Source organism: Temnothorax nylanderi, unplaced genomic scaffold (assembly GCF_030848795.1).
Source record: "Temnothorax nylanderi isolate EJ_2023f unplaced genomic scaffold, tnyl_v1.0 TNYL_tig0024_pilon, whole genome shotgun sequence".
Taxonomy (NCBI): domain Eukaryota; kingdom Metazoa; phylum Arthropoda; class Insecta; order Hymenoptera; family Formicidae; genus Temnothorax; species Temnothorax nylanderi.
Genome location: NW_027249086.1, coordinates 1474397 through 1494018, shown reverse-complemented (window position 1 = coordinate 1494018; position 19622 = coordinate 1474397). Strand labels below are relative to the sequence as shown.

Sequence of the window (19622 nt, the reverse complement as noted above, 5' to 3'; positions counted from 1 at the left end):
GTAACTGCGATCGTTTAAAGTAACGTTGCGGTGCGTAGCGGAGCGGACGTACCAAGCGGATATCTCATCGCGAAGAGACACGCGAGATCCTGATTACCACGGACTGTTTTTTCCGACGTGAATATTCGAGGCGCAAAGTGACGCGCATATCCTAACCTACAATCATTGTCGTTGACGACGATAGACGCTAAAGCGATCATGAGTATCGAGGCAGGATAGGTACGTCTGGCTTCGTTTGTCGCGTACGCTAAGCAGCGAGGTGAGCGAGGATTCATTGAACGGCCGGACCGACGCGTGGCTGGAAATCGCGGTATGAAAGGCCGCGGGTGCGGAAGAATGCATCGTAGACAGCTAGTATGGAATACGATTCGGAATCCAGCTGCGAGGGCCGTTGTCTGAGAGACTTCGAGAATCCGGACGAGCCGCCGGCGCGTGAAAAATGCGACCGACGCGAGAACGCCCCGTGCCACTCGCCGCCACCGTCGATCGAGCCGTCGAGGTTCGGGTCGGGCGTCGGCAAGAGGAGTCTCTCCGCCCAGGTGATGGAATATTATCGCAAGTACTCCCGAGACGCCAATCTCGATCAGTATTTCTCGTTACCCGTGTCGAATGCTCCGCAGGAGGCGATTAAATACTATTACAGCGTGTACGAGTTGAGCGCCCAGGTGGGCTCGTCCAGCAGGCAGGACTGCGTCGGAGAGGAGTACAATCTAAAGTCCTATGCGCCGAGAGAGAGGCGTAGGTGGGTAAGACCCCCGTTGATCGGGCAGTCCTCGAATACAGACGCCTCATCCAGGTATATTCAACCGTTGACAGATATCCAGACGCCGTCGCCCGATCTCAAGCGCGTCACGCCTGAAACGATACAGGAGGAGAGGAGTGACAGTCGGGAGAAGTTTCCGGAGGTGAACGAGAGAAAACTGTCCTCGCCGACCTCCAGCGTGGCGTCCTACAAGCCGCTGGAGTGGGACAGCGGCGCGGACGTCGGTTACTTCAACTCCATCGCTCACAATAAGCAAAACGACAAGAAGTTAAGCACCATAGAGCGTATGGCACTGGCGCGAGGATGCTCCGCTGCCCTACGCCTAGATCCGGAGGGCACCACCGAGTCGGGGATGCAATCCGGGAAGAACGCGGCGGCGCAAGGCGGCGGCTCGAAATCCGCGTCGACCGCTCCCGACGCCAACTCCACACCGTTGATCGGAAATGTCTCGGGATCGGAAAGCGAGATAGAGATAACGCCGATCGTGAAGAATCATTTGCCGGGAATTATAACGGGAGATGACATAAAGTCGCAGGAGAGATGCGTCTCGAGCGACATCGCGCAACCGAAAGCCGTGGTGAGGCCTACCAGACTCGAGATACACGACACCCCCACGTCGTCGTCCGTGTTCAAAGTGCCACCGGCGAAATATTCGACGGTGGAGAGAAGGATCGTGAGTAAACGCAGGGAAGTCCCGCGTCCGTCGAGTTCGCCATTGACGAAGAGCATCTCGATGAACGTCATACCCCCGTTGTCGTCGAAATCCTCGTTGAAGAGAAGCCAGAGCGAAGTGAACTTACACGCTAAAGAGAGGAAGACAGTGTTTCCTCTGATCTTCGACTCCACGTCCTCTATCGCTACCGTGGTGAATAAACCCGCCACTTGCGACAAGGTGATACAAACGAGTCCCGACGTGTGCGCTCAGGAATCCGTTGGCGTGCAGGTTTCCGATCTCGAGGAGAACAAATCGCCAACAGCGGAGAAGGATCCTAATCTACAAACGGCGATACATTCTATTTTGAAAAGTTCTAAAGGTACATATAAGGTTAAAAATCCACGAAAATCGGACGCTTCGCGTTCGGTGGGCGACGCCGAGGTCGGCGCGGACGCGAAGGAGAGCCAGAGACGCCCGAACAGCTCGGACGTCTCGCAGAACGCGTCGACCTCGGCGACGCCGCAGCCCGACGAGACGGAAAACGTGTCCGGGAGAGCCAATAGTTTCGAGTACTTCCCGGGTCACACCTACGCGAACGTCCCGAACGAGAGGGACAGCCACGTTTCCTCGGACACCGGGAGATCGAACTCGACGTTACCGAACAGCAGTTCCAGCGTCAACGACAAGCTCTGGGGAGATTCGGACAGCCTGGTGCGAGATCTGGAGAGAAGCGTCAACATCCTGAAGAGTCTCGTCGACGCTAATAAATGCGACAAGCAGATCAAGAAGAGGCTGATACAGCACGTGATCAAGCGGCTCGTAACCGCCAAGTACACGGACGACAAAATTGAGCACAACTTGGAGGATAACGTTCCCTGGAATCCGGACGATGCCAGGAACAAGGTTTACCGAGCCGAGCTGCTTCAGGCCCTGGCGAATAAGCACAGCACCACCGAGTCCTCGGACGAGTGGAACCTGCGGAAGAAGGACGCGTCCATGCAGAAGTCCATGGGGACCGCTAGCGACGTGATAAAGGAAGTCGCGTTGGAGAGCAGTAACAGCGACAAGTTCGACCGACATACGGACAGGACGGAGATGGACGGTAGGAAGGCGCGACTGGGACTGAGAACGGACGATTGTCAGCAGACGAGCAACACCCCGACGGATCCCGATAAGAGCGAGAGCTCCGAATGCTTCGTGCCCCAGCGCAATCATAAGAATGCTAAGGTGAACGACATATTTTGCTTCAAGGAGAACTGCAAGTTGCCGCACAGAGAGTCGACCACGACGAACAGCATACCTCCAGATCACAACAGAATCTTGTTGGACGCCGTCGTGAATAACAGAAGAACGCCAGTCGAGTCCAACAATAACACGGATAACAACACCGACTGGAGATTACCGACGACGTCGTCCGAAAGACAATTTGAATTGAAGAAGTGCGGCATGTCCGAATCCGGCGACTCCAAGCTGGTTAATTACGCCGAGATGGAGAAGAGAAATCAACTGATCTGGATTACAAACGAGATTAGCCATCTTTGTAACTTGAAAAAGTATGTTTTACACTGTTTTCTAACTTTTTCCGCTTTAGCAGGCTTCTTTTAAATGCTGTGTCTTTCAATTTGGGTTTTACTTTATTTGCTAGATTGCTCGAACAACCCAGGCGATTAGAAAGACCGAAATCTTCGCCGAGAAAATCCAAATCGGCGAATCTCAAGTCGAAGCAAGCAGCGATACTTACAAGACGGGAACAACACGCGGACGTCATACACAGGTAATTCGTGTTTGTTTGTAGCATATATATAACTCGTGCAATCTAATGCCATTTAATTTCGCGTTTTCAGGAGCGTGTCCGACCTGCGAGAGGATTCCGTTAACGAGCCATGGTCGTCTCACTGCAACTTGGCGGCGTGCGAAGCTGCTGGCGACAATATGGTCCAGAGGATCATGAAACGTAACAGTTGCACGCAAACGGCCACGGGCGTGGCGAGCGCTTACTCGAAAACCGGCGGAGAGATCGTATCTGCCGGCAGAACGCGAATATCTGCGAAGCATGTCGCCGTTGGAGTGCAGACGCTACCTCGGGAAGCCTCTTCGACACCAGTGACTGCGGAGTCGGACGTATACGACGCGAAATACGCGAATCTGCAAAAACCGTGCGCGCATTATCAAAATGGCACCAAGTGCAGGGATCAATCGTGCCAAACGCACACCGCCCCGATTGTGCAGCGCACGTGCGCGCGATGCAAACAGAGCCCATCCGAGACAGCCTTGATCAAATCGCGAAACGACCATCAAGGGGACGTGCCGGCTGTCTCGCAGCAGACGCAAACGAATTACGCGAGCGACAACAGCGCGACCGAGCCTGCTCATCGCCGTATATCGCAAAGTAATAACGTCCAGCCGAAACAGAAGGAGGCTAAAAATCAAATCAACGCGTCCAAATCCAAATGCAGCTGTGCACGTGGCGTTTGTTCGTCCGGATCCGACAACAAGGGCTCCTCGGGCACCGTTAAAGCCCGGCGGACTGAATATTACAAACAGTCATTTACGACATGTCCGTTGTGTTTTAAACAAAAACCTGCTGTTAGTAATACCCTCTGTGGGGTGTGTCAAAAGAATCCCTCCTGCACGCACGATAACATCTCGGGGATCGAACAAACCTGTGGGAATGCGTGCGAGTGTGACAACCTTCCTGTTAACGACGCGGATAGGAGGATTATTATTGGGAAATCTCGACAAAACTACAACGCGGAAAGCCAGAGCAGAATGCGCGCGCTGAACTACGGCGAACAGAGTGACACGGAGAAGATTTGTGATTGCGCGAACGATTGTGCTGCGTGCCATAATTCGGGATCCACCGCAGGAACGTTGCGCGAATGTTGTTCGAACGGTAAAGTCGACAATAACGGCTCGTGCCGTTTTGAGTGTCACCTAAAGATAGCGGAGCATCAACCGCAGACGCGAATTTACTCCGACAGTTCGCAGGACAGCGACGTGAATCAACACCTTAAAGTACAAAGTAGCGTAAAATGCAATTGTGATGAGGCTTGCTCCTGTAGTAATAATCAAGCGAAAGACATTGTCAAAGGGAAAGCGCGCAAGGGTTACGCGTCAAAACCAAATTACGTAGACAATACTAGTATTAATAAGACCGAGAGAAATTACAAACATTGCCGCGCGTGTGGTGCCATGTATCAGAATACCAGGAAATGCGGCTGTCGTCAAACGTATCCCAAAGCTGTCGCGTATGAATTATCGTTTACAAAAGAGAATGTCTCGAAGAATGAGATCTCGGATATCGCGACCCCGAAAGTCCCCAAGCAGCCGTTGAACGCGGCAAAATCTGATGCCTGTCCTTGCGATATTATAAAAAAGAATAATTCCAACAAAAATCTTCATCAAATGAGTACATTGCAGGTAAAAATTTGATTTAGTTTAATAAATGAAATATTCAACTTAAATCTAACTGCTTGAAATAATTTTTATTTGTAACGGCAATATCCTGAAGATTGTTTAATTTCAAAGAGGATAGATAATATTGCATTACAGTCTTTTCGGATTAATGACATTTTAATTAAATCAATTTCAGGATTATTTATCTAGAAATAATCCCGAATTTGTGGGCAATGCGGAAACACGCCGGCAGTATTTGTCGGAAATATGCCAGTTGCGAGAATTGAGGAAAGAAAAGCGAATACAGTTATTAGCGATGGCCAGTATGTCGAGCGTTATTAAATCCGCACCAATACGAAAGCCAACAGGTGAGATTACTTATGTTGTAAATCTGTCAAATTAATAATCTATATTTTGTTACACTTTGAGAAAAATGTTCAAATTATAGCACCACACAATACATCTTAGATTTCTGTTTAATACTTGATTACAGTTTGCATACAGCGAAAAATTACCGACGAGGAGATGAAGGAGAGATCACGTAAACGATATCTCCGGTTGAATGAAGTGCGATTCAAACGACGGCAACAAGAACGGCAAGAGGAGGCACGTCGAAATAAGCTTATGGCCAAAATCTTTTGCAAGAGATTGCAGCAAAAAGTATTAAGGGGCCAAGTAGATTTATCGCAAAGCGTTAGCGTTATATCTAATTTGTAGAATTATTAGCGCCTACTTACGTTGAGTGCCGTTCCATTTTTGCAAATATTTATGACAAGAGCTATCTCGCGTATTTTTATTAAAATTTTGTTACTGCAAGGTTATAAATTTGCATATTAAAAAGATATATTTGATGCACAAAAATTTGATCATCTTAATGAAAGAATATTGTCAAAATTTACTCCGAGGATTGATGAAAAACTAATATTATTTATTTTAGAAATTTTAATAAACATAAACACTTGCATTTTACAACTATAAACATATTGTATATCTTTACTGCAAAATTGTCTAAGTTAAATAAAACGGTGCAATTCTTATATCAAATCCATTATATTATTTTTTAAATATAGTAAACGTTTTATTTTCCTGTTATTAGAGGTTTTCTGTCAATTACGTATTTAACCAGCTTTGTCAAAATCGTTACATATATATAACATTGACGTATAAAAATGAATTACAAATCTCGATTTTGTGCGATTTGAATGAATACAAAATAAGCAAATTTTAACCAAATCTAACAATAAGAGATAGTTCTCAATGTCATACTTGCCTTAATTTCTATCATTAAGTGAAAAAGTTCTAAGATATTATATTTCTTGAAAAAAGAGAAAGATATATACGTTTTACATTTTAATTGTATTATCTCAGGTAGTTACGTTAAAATTTGTATTACGATGTGTGTCGTTTTTAGTAAAATTGCACAATATGACTTGGATTTATGATCTATTTATGATTATATATATCGAATATGTACTACAGATAGTGGAGGATCTAATCTGTTTCAACATGCGGAAGTTATTCGCATGACTTTATCATTAAGTCTATCTTTACGAGTGTAGACGACATGACTAAATAGTACAAAAGAATATCAAATCTTTTTATATGCGTTTTATATACTTTACACACGTTAGAGATACAAGAACATATTCTTTAGGACAATGATCTGTATGTTTCACTTTTTATTTCTTATACAGATATGGAAATCAGATTAATGACGGTATAATTTCGCTGACGTCGTATTTAAATACAAATGCATGTTATATATAATTATGGTTCTGAATAAGAATCCATGTTCATCAATAAATAAAACGCTGTGCTAAAGTTCTTCTTTACATGCTGGTGACATCAGATATTGAATTCGGCGAAATTATATCCGTATTAATTCTCGACACAAATATAACGGCAACAATTCGTTTTTATTCGGTAGTATAACACGTGTAGTAACAAAATTATTTTCACGTAGCAAAACATATCATTGAAACATACCATCGATCATAAAAACTGAATGCTTTAAAATAAGAGAAACATAATTATAAATATATAGTACCTGAATCTTGTAGCATAGAATTTTTTTATTACATACGAAATAAAATTTAATGAATTATTAAAATATGTGTATACTTTCAAGAGAGAGAATTCGTCGCTTTATTTGACCTCTTAAATTTCGTTATAATAACATTATCTATGAAACTTTGTGAATTTAATATTGAACTGATATATTTATAATTTTTTAATGTTAAAACAACGCGTTTTTAAAGAAAGGAGAGGCTTGAAAGATATTAAAACGTACCCGAGAAATATTTTTATTCTTAGACTTTTTTAATCTGTTGTGTTCTCGACTAATTATTATCATTTTTCTTGAATTACTTTCCACTCTGTTATGGTTGTACTTCTTGCATCTTTCAGATTTAATTTTTCTACCGCATTTTCCCTGCTCCCTTGCAACTTTACACATCCTTGCCACTCTGTTTTGCTCCAAAAGCTCCGAGTAAACGTTCATCTTATGACTTATTCTAATAAGTAAGTGTGGAAAGCGCGACGTAACGCAGTTAAAAGAAATACTCTCCGCTCTCTTGATTTCAGATATTTCATTTCGGACGAAAATTGAAAGACTCGCGTATTTCGAATATTGTCGAGGACACCTCAGGAAGATGGACGATTGCATTACTTAATTGTTGTCTGGTAGTTTTATTCATCTGGAAAAAATTATCCGAGGCGCAATTAACGATTGTTTTGTCGAAGAGCCCGTTTGTGGTCCAACGCCCTCGCGAACTGGATTCCGGCGGATAACGCGACAATGACCGCGACCGAATGAATTCGTTCTCCCATCGTCGATTGGTCCCCCGCGCACGGGCGAGCGCGTACTTTCTCCCGGGGAATGTGTGCGGCCGTTAGCGGTTGTGCGTGGAGTCGCGTCCCACGAAGGCCGATTCGGCTTTCTAGTCGCGTTTCCGCTCGTTTCCGCCGCGAGACCAGACCGCGGGGAATCGGCGCGGCGTGGCGTACAAACGAGTTCACCGTGACACACGCGGAGTTCAACCCCCCATTGTTATCCGCGTTGGTTTGTTAACGCGCGCGTGGGGCACCACGTCAGATCACTCGGGATTACTCACCCGCGGATTTAGCCCGACTCGCCTGATTATATGAACGATGGATCGCCACGGTTGCACGTAGCTTCCCGATTATCCGTCCGTTCCAACAGCTTCTCGCTTTCTTTGTTCGGCGATCTCACGGCGGTCTCCTAAAAGTCAGTCGACACACTTTGGAGCACTTGGGAGGAAAATGAAGCGATGGCAGGTGTCGTGAGAAAGAAGGGAACGAGTGCCCTCGTGACGCTTCTAGGATACTTGCTATTTTCTTGCGGTAATTATCAGTCAGAAAAATACGCATTAGTGAAAAAGGAAAGGGGATTGAATCCTCGGGGGAGGGGGGGGGGGCCTGGAGAGAAAGCCGAAATCGAACCGAATATCGAAGACATCGCTTTATCCGGCATCGATGTCTCTGACACATACGAGTCTCCATACGCGCGGCAGGAAATCTGGAGCTTGGAATCGTGAATTCGGAGCAAATTTATTTTAAAAACCTTTCTTAGACAATTGTTTTATATTTATATTATATTGGAAAATATATTTATATTTTACGACATAATGACACTTATTGTTAGCTTAAATATGTATTACCTCGATTGTGCTAAGAACTTGTAGATGTTGAAAATATCTACAAACAAATATTTTCAATTTATTTATGAAGGTATGAATATTTAAATTTGTGAAAGGACGTGAGAGCAGCTGCAGCAACATTGTAAAGTTAAACAATCACCATATTTTATGCTATCATATTTAAGAGGTTCCTTCATTAGGTAAACTAAATATTTTTAATAATGCCGGCAGCTTACGGACAAGAGGATAATGGAGAAAAGTACAAGGGAAAATATCTGGGAAAATTAAATCCGTATCACCACCAAGTTTCCGGCGATGTCTGGGCCGTGGACCAGTACACCTTGCTGCTGACGTCCTTCAATTACGATGGCAATGGAGCCGACACGTTTTTCTGGGCAGGCTCATCAAATAGACCGGGCCCGCAAGGATTTATCGTCCCCGATGAGTGGGGCAAGTAAGATATATTTCTTTTCGTTAACTTGAAAAGAAAACCTAAGGGGATAAAGTGGAAAAATCGCATCTCGAGTATATGCGTGTTCTTTCAGAACAAACATATTGGACCGGTACTTCAACAAGGATTTTACATTGACTCTGCCGGATAATAAGAAAATAACGGACATCAAGTGGTTCGCAGTGTACGATTTAGCGAGTCAGGTATTATCAATTTTAGAAGAACAAGAATTAATTAAGTCTGTAATTCACATAAGACCTATTTAAAACATGCAAAGCGTCTTGGAAGTTGTAGACTCGTTTTATTCTTGCTTGGAAGTCTTATACTATCGTTTTCGTAACATTTGTAGTTAATATTACATTGTACAAAGCAATCTCGACACCTTTTCTACGACGATCAACGTGGAATCTGTTTGAATGGTTGCTTGAAATGTTCTTCAATCGTAGAACACCTTCGGCGATGTCTACATTCCGGAGGAGTTTGACCCACCCGCCCCCCAGAAGATATCGCAGCTATCGAAAAGATCTCACAATATTTCGTCAGAACCCATCGTGATCCTGGACGCGAAGACTATCAGCATCCCGCAATTTACGTACGACGGGCAAGGTGCAGACACGTACTTCTGGGTCGGCCTTGGCCCGCAACCGTCCAGCAAGGGCGAGAAAGTACCGGATGAATACGGATAGTAAGAGGAATAAGATAAAATTACAGAATTCTATCGATGCGAATAAATTAATTCGTTTATAAATAATCGTAAAGATCTCACGGTGCTATAAAGTTATCTGGAAATATATATAAAAGAGTTTGCATTTTTCTCTTTCTAGCATGGATTCTCTTAGGTCATACAATAATGAGGATATCGTGCTGGAGCTGCCAGGCGATAAGACAATCTTCAACATAGACTGGCTGAGTGTTTACGATATGAAGACTAAATCCAATTACGGTTCTGTCATTATACCGGACGGACTCAATGTGCCGCCGTCGTTGATAAAAATTACCAAGCAAACCCAGTCTCTCCCGAATTGCGTCCAGCTGCACAAACGATATCAGGTCGCCTGGGAGATCTTTGGTCCGCAGATCACCATTCAATTAACAGGTCAAGTCGGTATGTGTTAACAAGCTCGTAGATTCTCAATTATTGTTTCTGAAAAAATCGAGGCTTGAAAGAGATCACTCTCGTGTGTTTTTATTTTTCTAGCCGAAGACGAATACATGGCGTTTGGTTTATCCGGTTCCGAGACCTCCAGCCGAATGGAAGGCGCGGATGTGGCCGTCGCGTATATGGACGACACACGAGGATACGCTACGGACTACAATATTACGGCAAAGGCGCCAGTGTGTAAAGTTATTTAAGTAATCTAATAATTTCGTGAATATAAATGAAAGAGAAAGAGAGAGAAAAACGAAAGACGACGCATTAATGAGAATTTTAATTATTGTGGCGACAGTGTGGGAAAGTTCTCGGTCAGTACAAAGGAGTCTGCAGAGACGAACTTGTTGGTGGTTTAGACAGCAACCAGCTCTTCACCGCGGTGAGAGAGGACGGCATCAATACCATCACGTACAGACGTACACTTATTTCATGTGAGTCACGTAGCTAAGCGCGCTTTTTTTTCTTTATAAACGCTTGTCGCACGACGCAGATCATAAAAATTTATTTTCTTTTTGCGCAGCCGACGTCGGAGACAAAGATTTTCCCACGGATAAACCGGTGTACGTGGTTTGGGCCTTGGGCAGGCTCGATAAAACTAATAACGAACCGAGCTTCCACGATGTGTATCCGAGAAGCGATGTGGTGCTTGAGTTGAGTCGTAAGGAGCCGGACAACACCTGCATCGATTTCACGGAGCATAATGAGAAAATATTTTCGAGGTGCGAAGAACGAATATGCGATGGTCACATATAATACTTGTATATCAAATTATTTTTTACATTGCATAGAACATGTCAATTATATATTTTTCGGGGGATTTTTTTATGTAACTGCTGAGATCATTCTTGCAGAGAACCTTGGCAGAAAACGGAAATATTCGACAGAAGTGTTAGAACGTTCAAAGCAACCATCGGACCCTCCGGAGGAAAACGGGGATACCAGGGAATCACAGGTACAAACTTAATTAATCTTGGCTATTGCTTATCGCTTTTACGATGCGGAGGACTCCATGAAATGTGTTCGCAGGTAAACCGTCGGTGGGTCTTGCCTGGTATATCGAAGGCGCGTTGATACCCGAGTTATACCTACGTCGAGGCTTGACGTACAGCTTTCGCGTTTATGGCGGAAACAATCCGCACAGCGCGGAACTCTATCATCCGTTAATAATAACCGACGAGCCTCATGGGGGATACGACACGCTCAGCGATCTCGCGCAAAGCAAGATCAGGGTGTTGGCTGGCGTTGAACTGACTAGAAGAGGTCGACCGCGACCGACCGCAGGTTTGTACAGATTTCCCTTATTCAAATCAACGTTTATACAAATTTAAATTTATTCGCATTCCTTATTCGATTCGTTATCTTCTAGTTGGGCCGCTTTGCTTAAGCAAGCATAATGGTCGAGACAGAAGACTGGATGATAACTTCCCATCGTTTAAGAAATTCAATCGGACCCTCGTGCAAGTCTGCGAGCCAGGTAAAACCTCTTATTTCGATCTTAAATCCTTAAAGTTCTCAAGTGGACGTTGATTGAAGTTCAGACGTTCACGTTTTCGAGTCACGATTATCAAGAACGATTCTCTCTCACATCTTCCTATTTCTCGTGTGCAGGAGAAGGCGGCAACTTGGTAATAAGTCCGAACTCGTCATGGCCCGACCTGGTTTATTATCACTCCTTCACGCACGCAAATATGGGATGGAAGATTCACGTCGTCGATTCTTACACACCGAAGAACGCTGCAATCGCACATAAACTATCATTATTCATTGTAATCGCGACTGTACTTCTCGGTCTATTATAAAAATTGAGTGTATAAATTCATAGAAAAATATTTCTTACCAAATATTTTTCAGTTTACATAAAGATGCATTAAGTTATTTTTAATGAATGACTCATTCTTGCGCTTCAATGTGTACATATCAATGATACAACATAAAGACGTTACATCATTGTACGGTTTTATTGAATTAAGAAATTAATACAATAGTTCCTATAATAAATTCTGTATTTACAGATTTAATAACAAGATCAATTTTATATGTGCATTGTTCTCGTTTTCATCACAGTGAAAGAAACATTAATTTGTAATCATAAAAACAAGAGCAGTTAGATAAAATAAAAGAATGTTAAACGTCCTCAAGTTGTTGCAATAACTTTTATTTTGTATACCGTTAATTAACATTACATATGCGATACGTCTCATGTTAGTTATTGGACAGTGAGAAAATCGATGTGAGTATACTTCTAATATTTACGTACTTAAATAAAGTGCCAATTGTAATGATTCAAATATTTTTTTGAAAACCGCATTGCAAAAGTTTCGCAGATGCAAATCGTATTGGGCTATACAAGAACATATCATTTATTTCAATTGTTTATTTATTTATATACACAACGCATTTGTTCTCAATTTTATATCAATTAATATTCTCGCTTACATATTGTGTAATTATATGTACAATAAGTTGTAATATCTTACCATTTGTTTAAACAAACATTTGTGATAGCTTTACGTGTGAGACATGTGGTCGGTAGTGTAGTTTATAGATTCTTATGCAAAAAGTATCGATAAATCTCGCTGTTTACTTTTATTGACATCTCATGTGGCATATCCTTATAATCCTAAATAAAACGCTTAAATACACGAAAAGCAAGTCCATTTTTGTCATAATTTAGATTAAATTTTCAAGGCTGGTTCCAAATATTACATGTTACATTATTGTTTCTGTGTTACGATATCTCTATCAGTGTACAATTTTTATAATTGTATATTAACTTCAACATTGCACGTCTCAAAATCAACGTTGTGTGATCGTTAGTTTTTCAGCGCTTCAAATATATATTATTATTTTTATAATCTTCACGTTGCAGGTAATAACAAATTTAAATACATGAAAAAATACATTAGTAAGTAAAACCGAAAAGCCTTAATAACTAGGACTCGAATGTTGATAAATAAACCTGAATAGCAGCTAGCAATATAATGTAATTACAAATTTAATTTAAAAATGTGATGTATTTTGATCGAACACGATGAATTCAATTTTAATGATTCTTTAGAGCCGCTCGATATCATCAAAATTTGAAGATATATGTACTCTTATATATATAATCTTGATGTGACAAAAACAATAATTAGAAATATAATTTATACAGCGGTAGAAAAGGGAAACATACATTTGGATAGGAAGAAAGGATAGAAAAAGCGCGAGAAGCTTGATACAATCAAACTTTTTAAGTATAAAATCTAAATTGTAGCAGCTTCCATAGCCCGATGAAAAAAGGGGATGAAAGACGTAAACCAGTTAGACGTAATATCAATAGACGTTTCATCAACATCCGAATCACAAAAAGAACATTTAGTAGAATTAATATAAAATATAAAGGCACTCTATTACAGTTCCTATAGCAATGGTTTAAAAAATGAAACCATTGGATGATATTCTGAAAATCCATGGAAAAATCAATCTTTCCATTAGACAAATATGTATATATAAAAAAGCACCATACGTAATGACAGTTTATTTTTGAAAATCTTTTTAATGTAGCTCTTTCTAAGATGAGTAATTTATCAATAGAGTAAAATTATTGCAGATAGTGTTCTTTCTTATTTCTATGTAGCTATTGTTCGTATCTTCAAAGAAAACAAGATTGAGGATTTCAGAGGATCTAAAAAATCTAAACTTTAATGTACCTGACAATTCATCATATTGGTGTCGATGTTCATATTTTTCACTGCGCGGAGAGTATTTTTTTATCAGTATAATGTGCATAATAATTTTTGAGTGCAGATTTCTCTTAAGCGATAACTTGCAATACCTAAATATGGCTGTCTAAGATTGCAAGAGCTCTTAATATTTAATTAGATTACGAGAGTCGCTGTACAGAAGTATTAAAAACGATATTTTACATATTGCAAAGTACCTAATCGAGAAAATTAGTTTTTATAGAAGCATTCTCTTCTCACTCAGTCTTTTCATTTTAACGTCTTAAGCTGCGCGCGATCGTATTTACAATTTAGATCATACTTAATAGAAGTTAGGATTCTAAAAATAGTACTTTCTTTATAATTAAAATTTCGATATTGATGTTACATTTCGCAATTTTATAACATCACGTTACGTTTCATCTATAATTTACTTAGAATTTGCGTTAACTAATTACAAGTAATATACATCACTGTTCATTTATTATATGTGAATCCTTTGATATTGTCGGACTTTTTGGAATTATAACAAAATATATTGCACGATTGTTCTTAATAAACGTCCAATAATTATTTCAAAATATTGTAATCATTATCAATTTCTCTATGAAGTTCCAGGAAATAACGTAACGTAACAGGCAACTCCATACTACGGATTCCATATTTACAAACAGCCTGTGCAGCTAAACATTGAAGGCTAGTATAATTAAGGAGGTTCACGCTATTTAGTGGGTTAGAGGATATCAGTCGCGCTGGTGTATCACCCGCTCTATTTGGCGTATCTAAGTGCGCGCCATAATCCAACAACAATTTTATCAGCTGTTACAAACAGAAGTTCTTAATGTAAGTCGTAAAGTTCGATTTATAAAATTAAGAGAAATATATATATTTGAAAAATACTTACAGGGTTGTGGAAGTTATATGCGTTACTTGCTATATGTAAAGGCGTTGACCGCAATATATTTCTGGCATCGACGTACGCCCCGCAGTCTAAGAGTAATTTAACAACATCTAAACGTGGAAAGATTGCCTGAAAATATATACCATATACATAATTATTATACATATATTTCCTTCACATATATTTAATTTGTGGTTGACTTTTTCATAAAAAAGAGCATCAAGAGAACACAAATTTTTTAATTACAGAATATTAATTAGTACGTAAGAGGTTCATGCTTACGTGCATATCGTCAGCAGACGTAAAATAACTAGAATTAATCGTATTTAAACTAGAAACGCAAAAATGGAGAAGCGTGTCCTCTGTATAAACCGATCTTGGATTTTGTTTCACTAAACCACGGACTAGTTGATGCATTAAAGCTTTCTCCTCGTCAGAACTCGCAGTTTCTACTAACAGGTAAATAAGATGCGTCACGCACTTCAGAATACGTTCATAACTATCTCTTTGTCTCTTATGCACGGGACGCTTCTGTAATATTAAAATTTGTATAATTGTCAACAAATATATCAATGTGCAACACATATAATTAATTCTCTATATTATAGATATATAATTTATATATAATATACGCAAATAACATATACCTCTAGCAACTCTCTAGCCTCCGTTAGTTGGCTGGAAAGTAATTTAAATATCGCTACTACATCGAAAAATCGTGGTTCTTGCTTTTCCCGATTACGATCCATCACTTCCAACGTTTTCTCATTCAGATCTACCATAAGCCTTACCAGAGCTTGTGCGGTAAAGCAAGTATCTGCGTACAAGATCTGCAAAAAGCGTTGATAGAATTTAATTAATTTTTCTCCATACATATAATTGTATAAGATGTTAACATGTTTTACGTACCGAATCCTTTTCTACCCTGATTTCTAACGCGCGACGCCACAGATCTATACAATGCTGATATCTAGAAAAGAAAACCCACGTAATAAAATATACAATAATATACAATATTTTAAAAAGCTAAAATATTTACCTTAACGCGTCTGCATACGATGCACCTCTAAACATCAGCCGGAAGAGGGTATCCTTGTGATGCGGACCTAATATCCTCTCGCATATCAGCAGGCTTTGTATTCTTATTGCATCCAAGTCAAGCGAGATAGCGCTTAACTCATCCAAATTCGTAAACTCCGTGGCGTTTTTATAAGCTTCGCGTTTTGGTAACACAGGTCTCTTTGGCAAAGGCACTCCGTCATCCGAGTTGACCATTCTGAGAATCATCGCCGTCCTCCAATATTGCAACGCCATGTGCGTGTCGTTGTGATCGTCGAAAAATGTAGATCCCATCAGCTCGTTTGCGTCTGCCAATCTTTCCGCAGAATACGATACGCTTTCCACTAAAATCACACATGCCCATATATCATAAGACAATGCAACAGCGTAAATTTCTTATTGTATGAATGAAACTTAACTATGTGTTCCAATATTACATTGAATAAATTATCTCACCTAAATAATCAAATATTTGAATGGCTCCTTTAAGGCAAGCAGTCTGGAGGGCATCATCGTTATAACGAGATCGAAGATGAGGGTCTGCATTATGTTCTAAGAGCAGTTTGGTAGTTTGAAGTCTGTGCTCTTGAATAGCATAATGCAAGGCAGTTTTGTTCTGAATGTCAGTGGCATTCACATCAGCGCCGTGTTCCAACAGAAAAGTACATAACTCCACACTTTGTACAGAATTTATTAAACATGTTCCGCCATTATAATTCGCTTTTAATATGTCGGCGCCGTTTTCCACTAAATAAGAGACAATGTCTGAAAAATATGTTATCTACATTCATTCTATTGATCCCTTTGAGATTATATTATCTAAGTGTAAACAACTGTGCTTGCTACACCTAAGATTAAATTATGTTATACGGAGAAAAATGTATTTAGTAATAAGCAAATGTTTCTTTAGTATTAGCGAATTACATTAATAATTATCAAATTTTGTACAAATACAAAAATTGAGTGAAGTATACACTCGATTATAATATGTACTTGATTCCTTTAATAATAATTTCACGGAGTAATTAGCACATGTTGCGGCACTTGCAAGGAGTCTAAAAGTAGATCCGACCTAGACCTACATACTGTAATATTCTCATATTCTTAGATCATATTCTAATTTAATTTTATTGCAGATATATATTGCTGACTGCTCTGATTGTAAAATATTTACTTATTTAATACTTTGGAAGTAAAAAATTATCACTGCGTTGTATTATTTTAATCGAAGAGGACAAGTGGATAAAGAACCATACGTGTCATGTTACAAAAGTAGAATAAATTATATTCCAATTATCATTTCTCTGTTTGAAACTTCTCTCCTTTAACTTCTTTATCCTTTTCATTAATCTAATTATTTAGAGAAATACAATTTACATATACAGAAACATATATCCGTTTCAAAAAAAAATGTTTCTTAAGAAATATATGATACATTATTTTTATCCACTTATTTTCTCTTCTCTCTCAATTACATTCTACAAATACAAATTATATTGTAATGCGTTACCCATATGTGTCATGAAACACGCAGATCTAACAGGAGTGGATCCAGAATCGGAGACTGCATTGACGTCAGCTCCATGAGCTATAAGGCATTTTATAACTTCCAAGTTTCCGGACACCGCGGCGCACCACAGCGGAGTGACACAGTGAACCGACCTGTCGTCCGGCACTTCGTACTTTCCTCTTTGTTCGATGTCCGCGTCGCACTTCTTTATGAGATACTCGACGATCTCCACGTGGCCCCGCTTGCAGGCGATGAACAACGGGGCGCAGCCATCCTTCACGCGAGACACAATTTCCTTCCGCACCTCTTTCTTGTACTTCTCCAACGCGTTCCTCAACGCGTAAGTGAGCTGCGCCCCCGGTGCCACGTATTTACATTCGTGAATAAGATCGTGAAATAACTGATCCATGGAAAAGTTCCAGCGATGACTGTTGCCAATCCACATTGCCCACTTGCCGAAGCGGTTCAATCGCAGCACCGCTCCTTCCGATTCATAGACCTGAAAGGAATCTCAGGATAAAACACACTCCAAATTGACACTGGAATAATTGTAGGCCAACAAATACAAATATATTAAGTCTATTATTTACAATTATTTACAAGCTGTGCAATGTTATTCTTCCCATTCTTAAAATGGACATAATCAGACGTTAAAGAAAAAGGAAGAACAAATACCAAGTACAAGAAGTTCAGCTACAAAGACCAAGCTTATTATTTACTGAAACTAATGTGACACTTGTCGAAACAATACTGAACGTCGCAAGTCCTTTGTTCCAACTCCTAACAATGCATTCGCCTTCGAACCGATAAATACATCGGCACTTAAACGTAATCTTGATAGAATTTAATTTAATAAAAAAATTTTTTAAAACTGATACAACTGATCAAATCTCGAGGGTAAGATAATACGCGAGGAAAGTATCCTACGTGAGAGTAAAAAAACGAATGGAAAATCGCACGAGTTCTCCATTCCTTCAAGGTTGCTCGTCGTAAAAGGACAACGGTCGTACGTTTCCTTGATCTTTCTTTCTCTCTCGATACGCACGTTCGCAAACGTTTACAAGAACTGAAGAACACGGAATTGCGAGTAGGCACATACATACATACACACACACATACACGTGCGCATACATATGGGCACTCGTAAATGCACACGTCAACGAGACACGCACAAACGAAACATAACCTCCAAGAGATGGGCGACGCACCGAAAGCGCGCGATCGTCGCGTTCAGACAGTCGCGCGAATCTCCGGGACGGATCTCACGATGATCGGCGGGGACTCACCCGTGACATGAACGGTCATTCGTCGGCGAACGGGCGCATCCGATTCGAATGCATCGGCGATACCTATCTCGGTAGCGCAGAGCGCACACGTAAATCACAGACGGCAATCAATAAACCACGTGATCGTCGCGGGTGGGGAGGGAGTGTCACGTGACGCGCTCGCGCGCATGCTTCCGCGCGCGCTCGATTTCTCGAGTTTCCGCGCACCTTGCATCTTCGATTTGTAACAATGCAAATATTTGTCTATTTTTCTTTTTTTCACTTTTGATCGACTCTTTTCTTTTTTGGGAAAAAAAAAACGATATAAAGTTTTCTAAATCTTTACTTCGTCGTTATTGCAGCTGTATATAACAAAACGCGCATTATAAAGCTATATTTTTTTATTTTTTCGCGTACACTTTCGGCCTCCCTGTCCTTCAGTTTTTTTTTTAAACAGTTTTCTCGCTATTAGTAAAATTTTTTTTTTTAATGACTCGAATTCGGAATCTCTCGATTTTTACTCTATTGTTTTCCGGTTGAAGCTAATCGGTTTTCCAATCGGCAATCGCCTCTCTATTCTCATGATGATATGATAATAAAAACGGCTTCTTATCGCGAAAATAATAAAGGCAAAAATGGAGGCGAGACTCCTCTTCGCAGCTCTCTTAAATTGGCTACAAGCAATTTCGCTAACGCATAACGCATTGCGTTGGCTGTCTATAAAAATAATCTTTTGTTGTCGAAAAAAAAAAACGGTGTTTTCGATCACGCGGAATGCACAGGAATGCACTCGATGTGCAATCGGCTCCCGATAATGCAGCCGGTTGACTTTCTCTGAAAGTGAAATCTTCGCTCGACAGAGAAAGTTAATAACGTCGCAAATAATTCAAACATGCTTAAATATCGCTCGCGCTTTACATTTCCTGCCGCGTAATCTTTCGACGACGGCTTACGTTTGATGAAGAGTTATCTCGGCGGGATATAAAAAAAAAAAGGAAGATATCGCTTGTGCCAGATTTCAATTCATGATTGTATTTCTGGTTCTTCAAATATTTTTCGTATTTTGTATTAGATAAATTAGATGATAAGCTTATATTATATTATAA

General features: G+C 40.6%; 3 protein-coding genes across 10 annotated transcripts; 2 read left to right on the top strand and 1 right to left on the bottom strand.

The window, feature by feature from the left end:
- Positions 1–33: 33 nt before the first annotated feature.
- On the top strand, positions 34–6924 carry LOC139769785 (uncharacterized). Of its 4 annotated transcripts, XM_071701151.1 has the most exons (7): positions 428–539; positions 621–742; positions 817–2971; positions 3064–3192; positions 3263–4838; positions 5011–5182; positions 5308–6924. In XM_071701151.1, exons 2-7 carry the CDS (start codon positions 721–723, stop codon positions 5529–5531), a joined length of 4278 nt encoding a protein of 1425 aa, XP_071557252.1. In that variant the 5' UTR covers positions 428–539; positions 621–720; the 3' UTR covers positions 5532–6924. The 4 variants fall into 4 exon arrangements, with proteins under 4 accessions (XP_071557251.1, XP_071557249.1, XP_071557252.1 ...); XM_071701150.1 differs by having other exon boundaries at positions 34–539; positions 621–2971; XM_071701152.1 differs by lacking the exon at positions 428–539 and having other exon boundaries at positions 583–742.
- Positions 6925–7682: 758 nt separating this feature from the next.
- LOC139769777 (protein Skeletor, isoforms B/C-like) lies at positions 7683–12210 on the top strand. The gene is made up of 12 exons (XM_071701140.1): positions 7683–8177; positions 8705–8927; positions 9019–9127; positions 9371–9609; positions 9749–10029; positions 10123–10259; positions 10373–10508; positions 10598–10796; positions 10929–11029; positions 11104–11358; positions 11444–11551; positions 11686–12210. Exons 1-12 carry the CDS (start codon positions 8105–8107, stop codon positions 11874–11876), a joined length of 2052 nt encoding a protein of 683 aa, XP_071557241.1. The 5' UTR covers positions 7683–8104; the 3' UTR covers positions 11877–12210.
- A 226-nt stretch (positions 12211–12436) lies between these two features.
- LOC139769775 (protein fem-1 homolog A-like) lies at positions 12437–19230 on the bottom strand. 5 transcript variants are annotated; one of them, XM_071701134.1, is made up of 9 exons: positions 18538–19230; positions 17252–17750; positions 16198–16506; positions 15722–16085; positions 15592–15652; positions 15330–15512; positions 14965–15213; positions 14686–14811; positions 12437–14600 (listed from the first exon to the last, which is right to left on the bottom strand). In XM_071701134.1, exons 1-9 carry the CDS (start codon positions 18544–18546, stop codon positions 14352–14354), a joined length of 2049 nt encoding a protein of 682 aa, XP_071557235.1. In that variant the 5' UTR covers positions 18547–19230; the 3' UTR covers positions 12437–14351. The 5 variants fall into 5 exon arrangements, with proteins under 5 accessions (XP_071557235.1, XP_071557236.1, XP_071557238.1 ...); XM_071701135.1 differs by having other exon boundaries at positions 18460–18613; XM_071701137.1 differs by lacking the exon at positions 18538–19230 and adding an exon at positions 18424–18444.
- Positions 19231–19622: the final 392 nt, after the last annotated feature.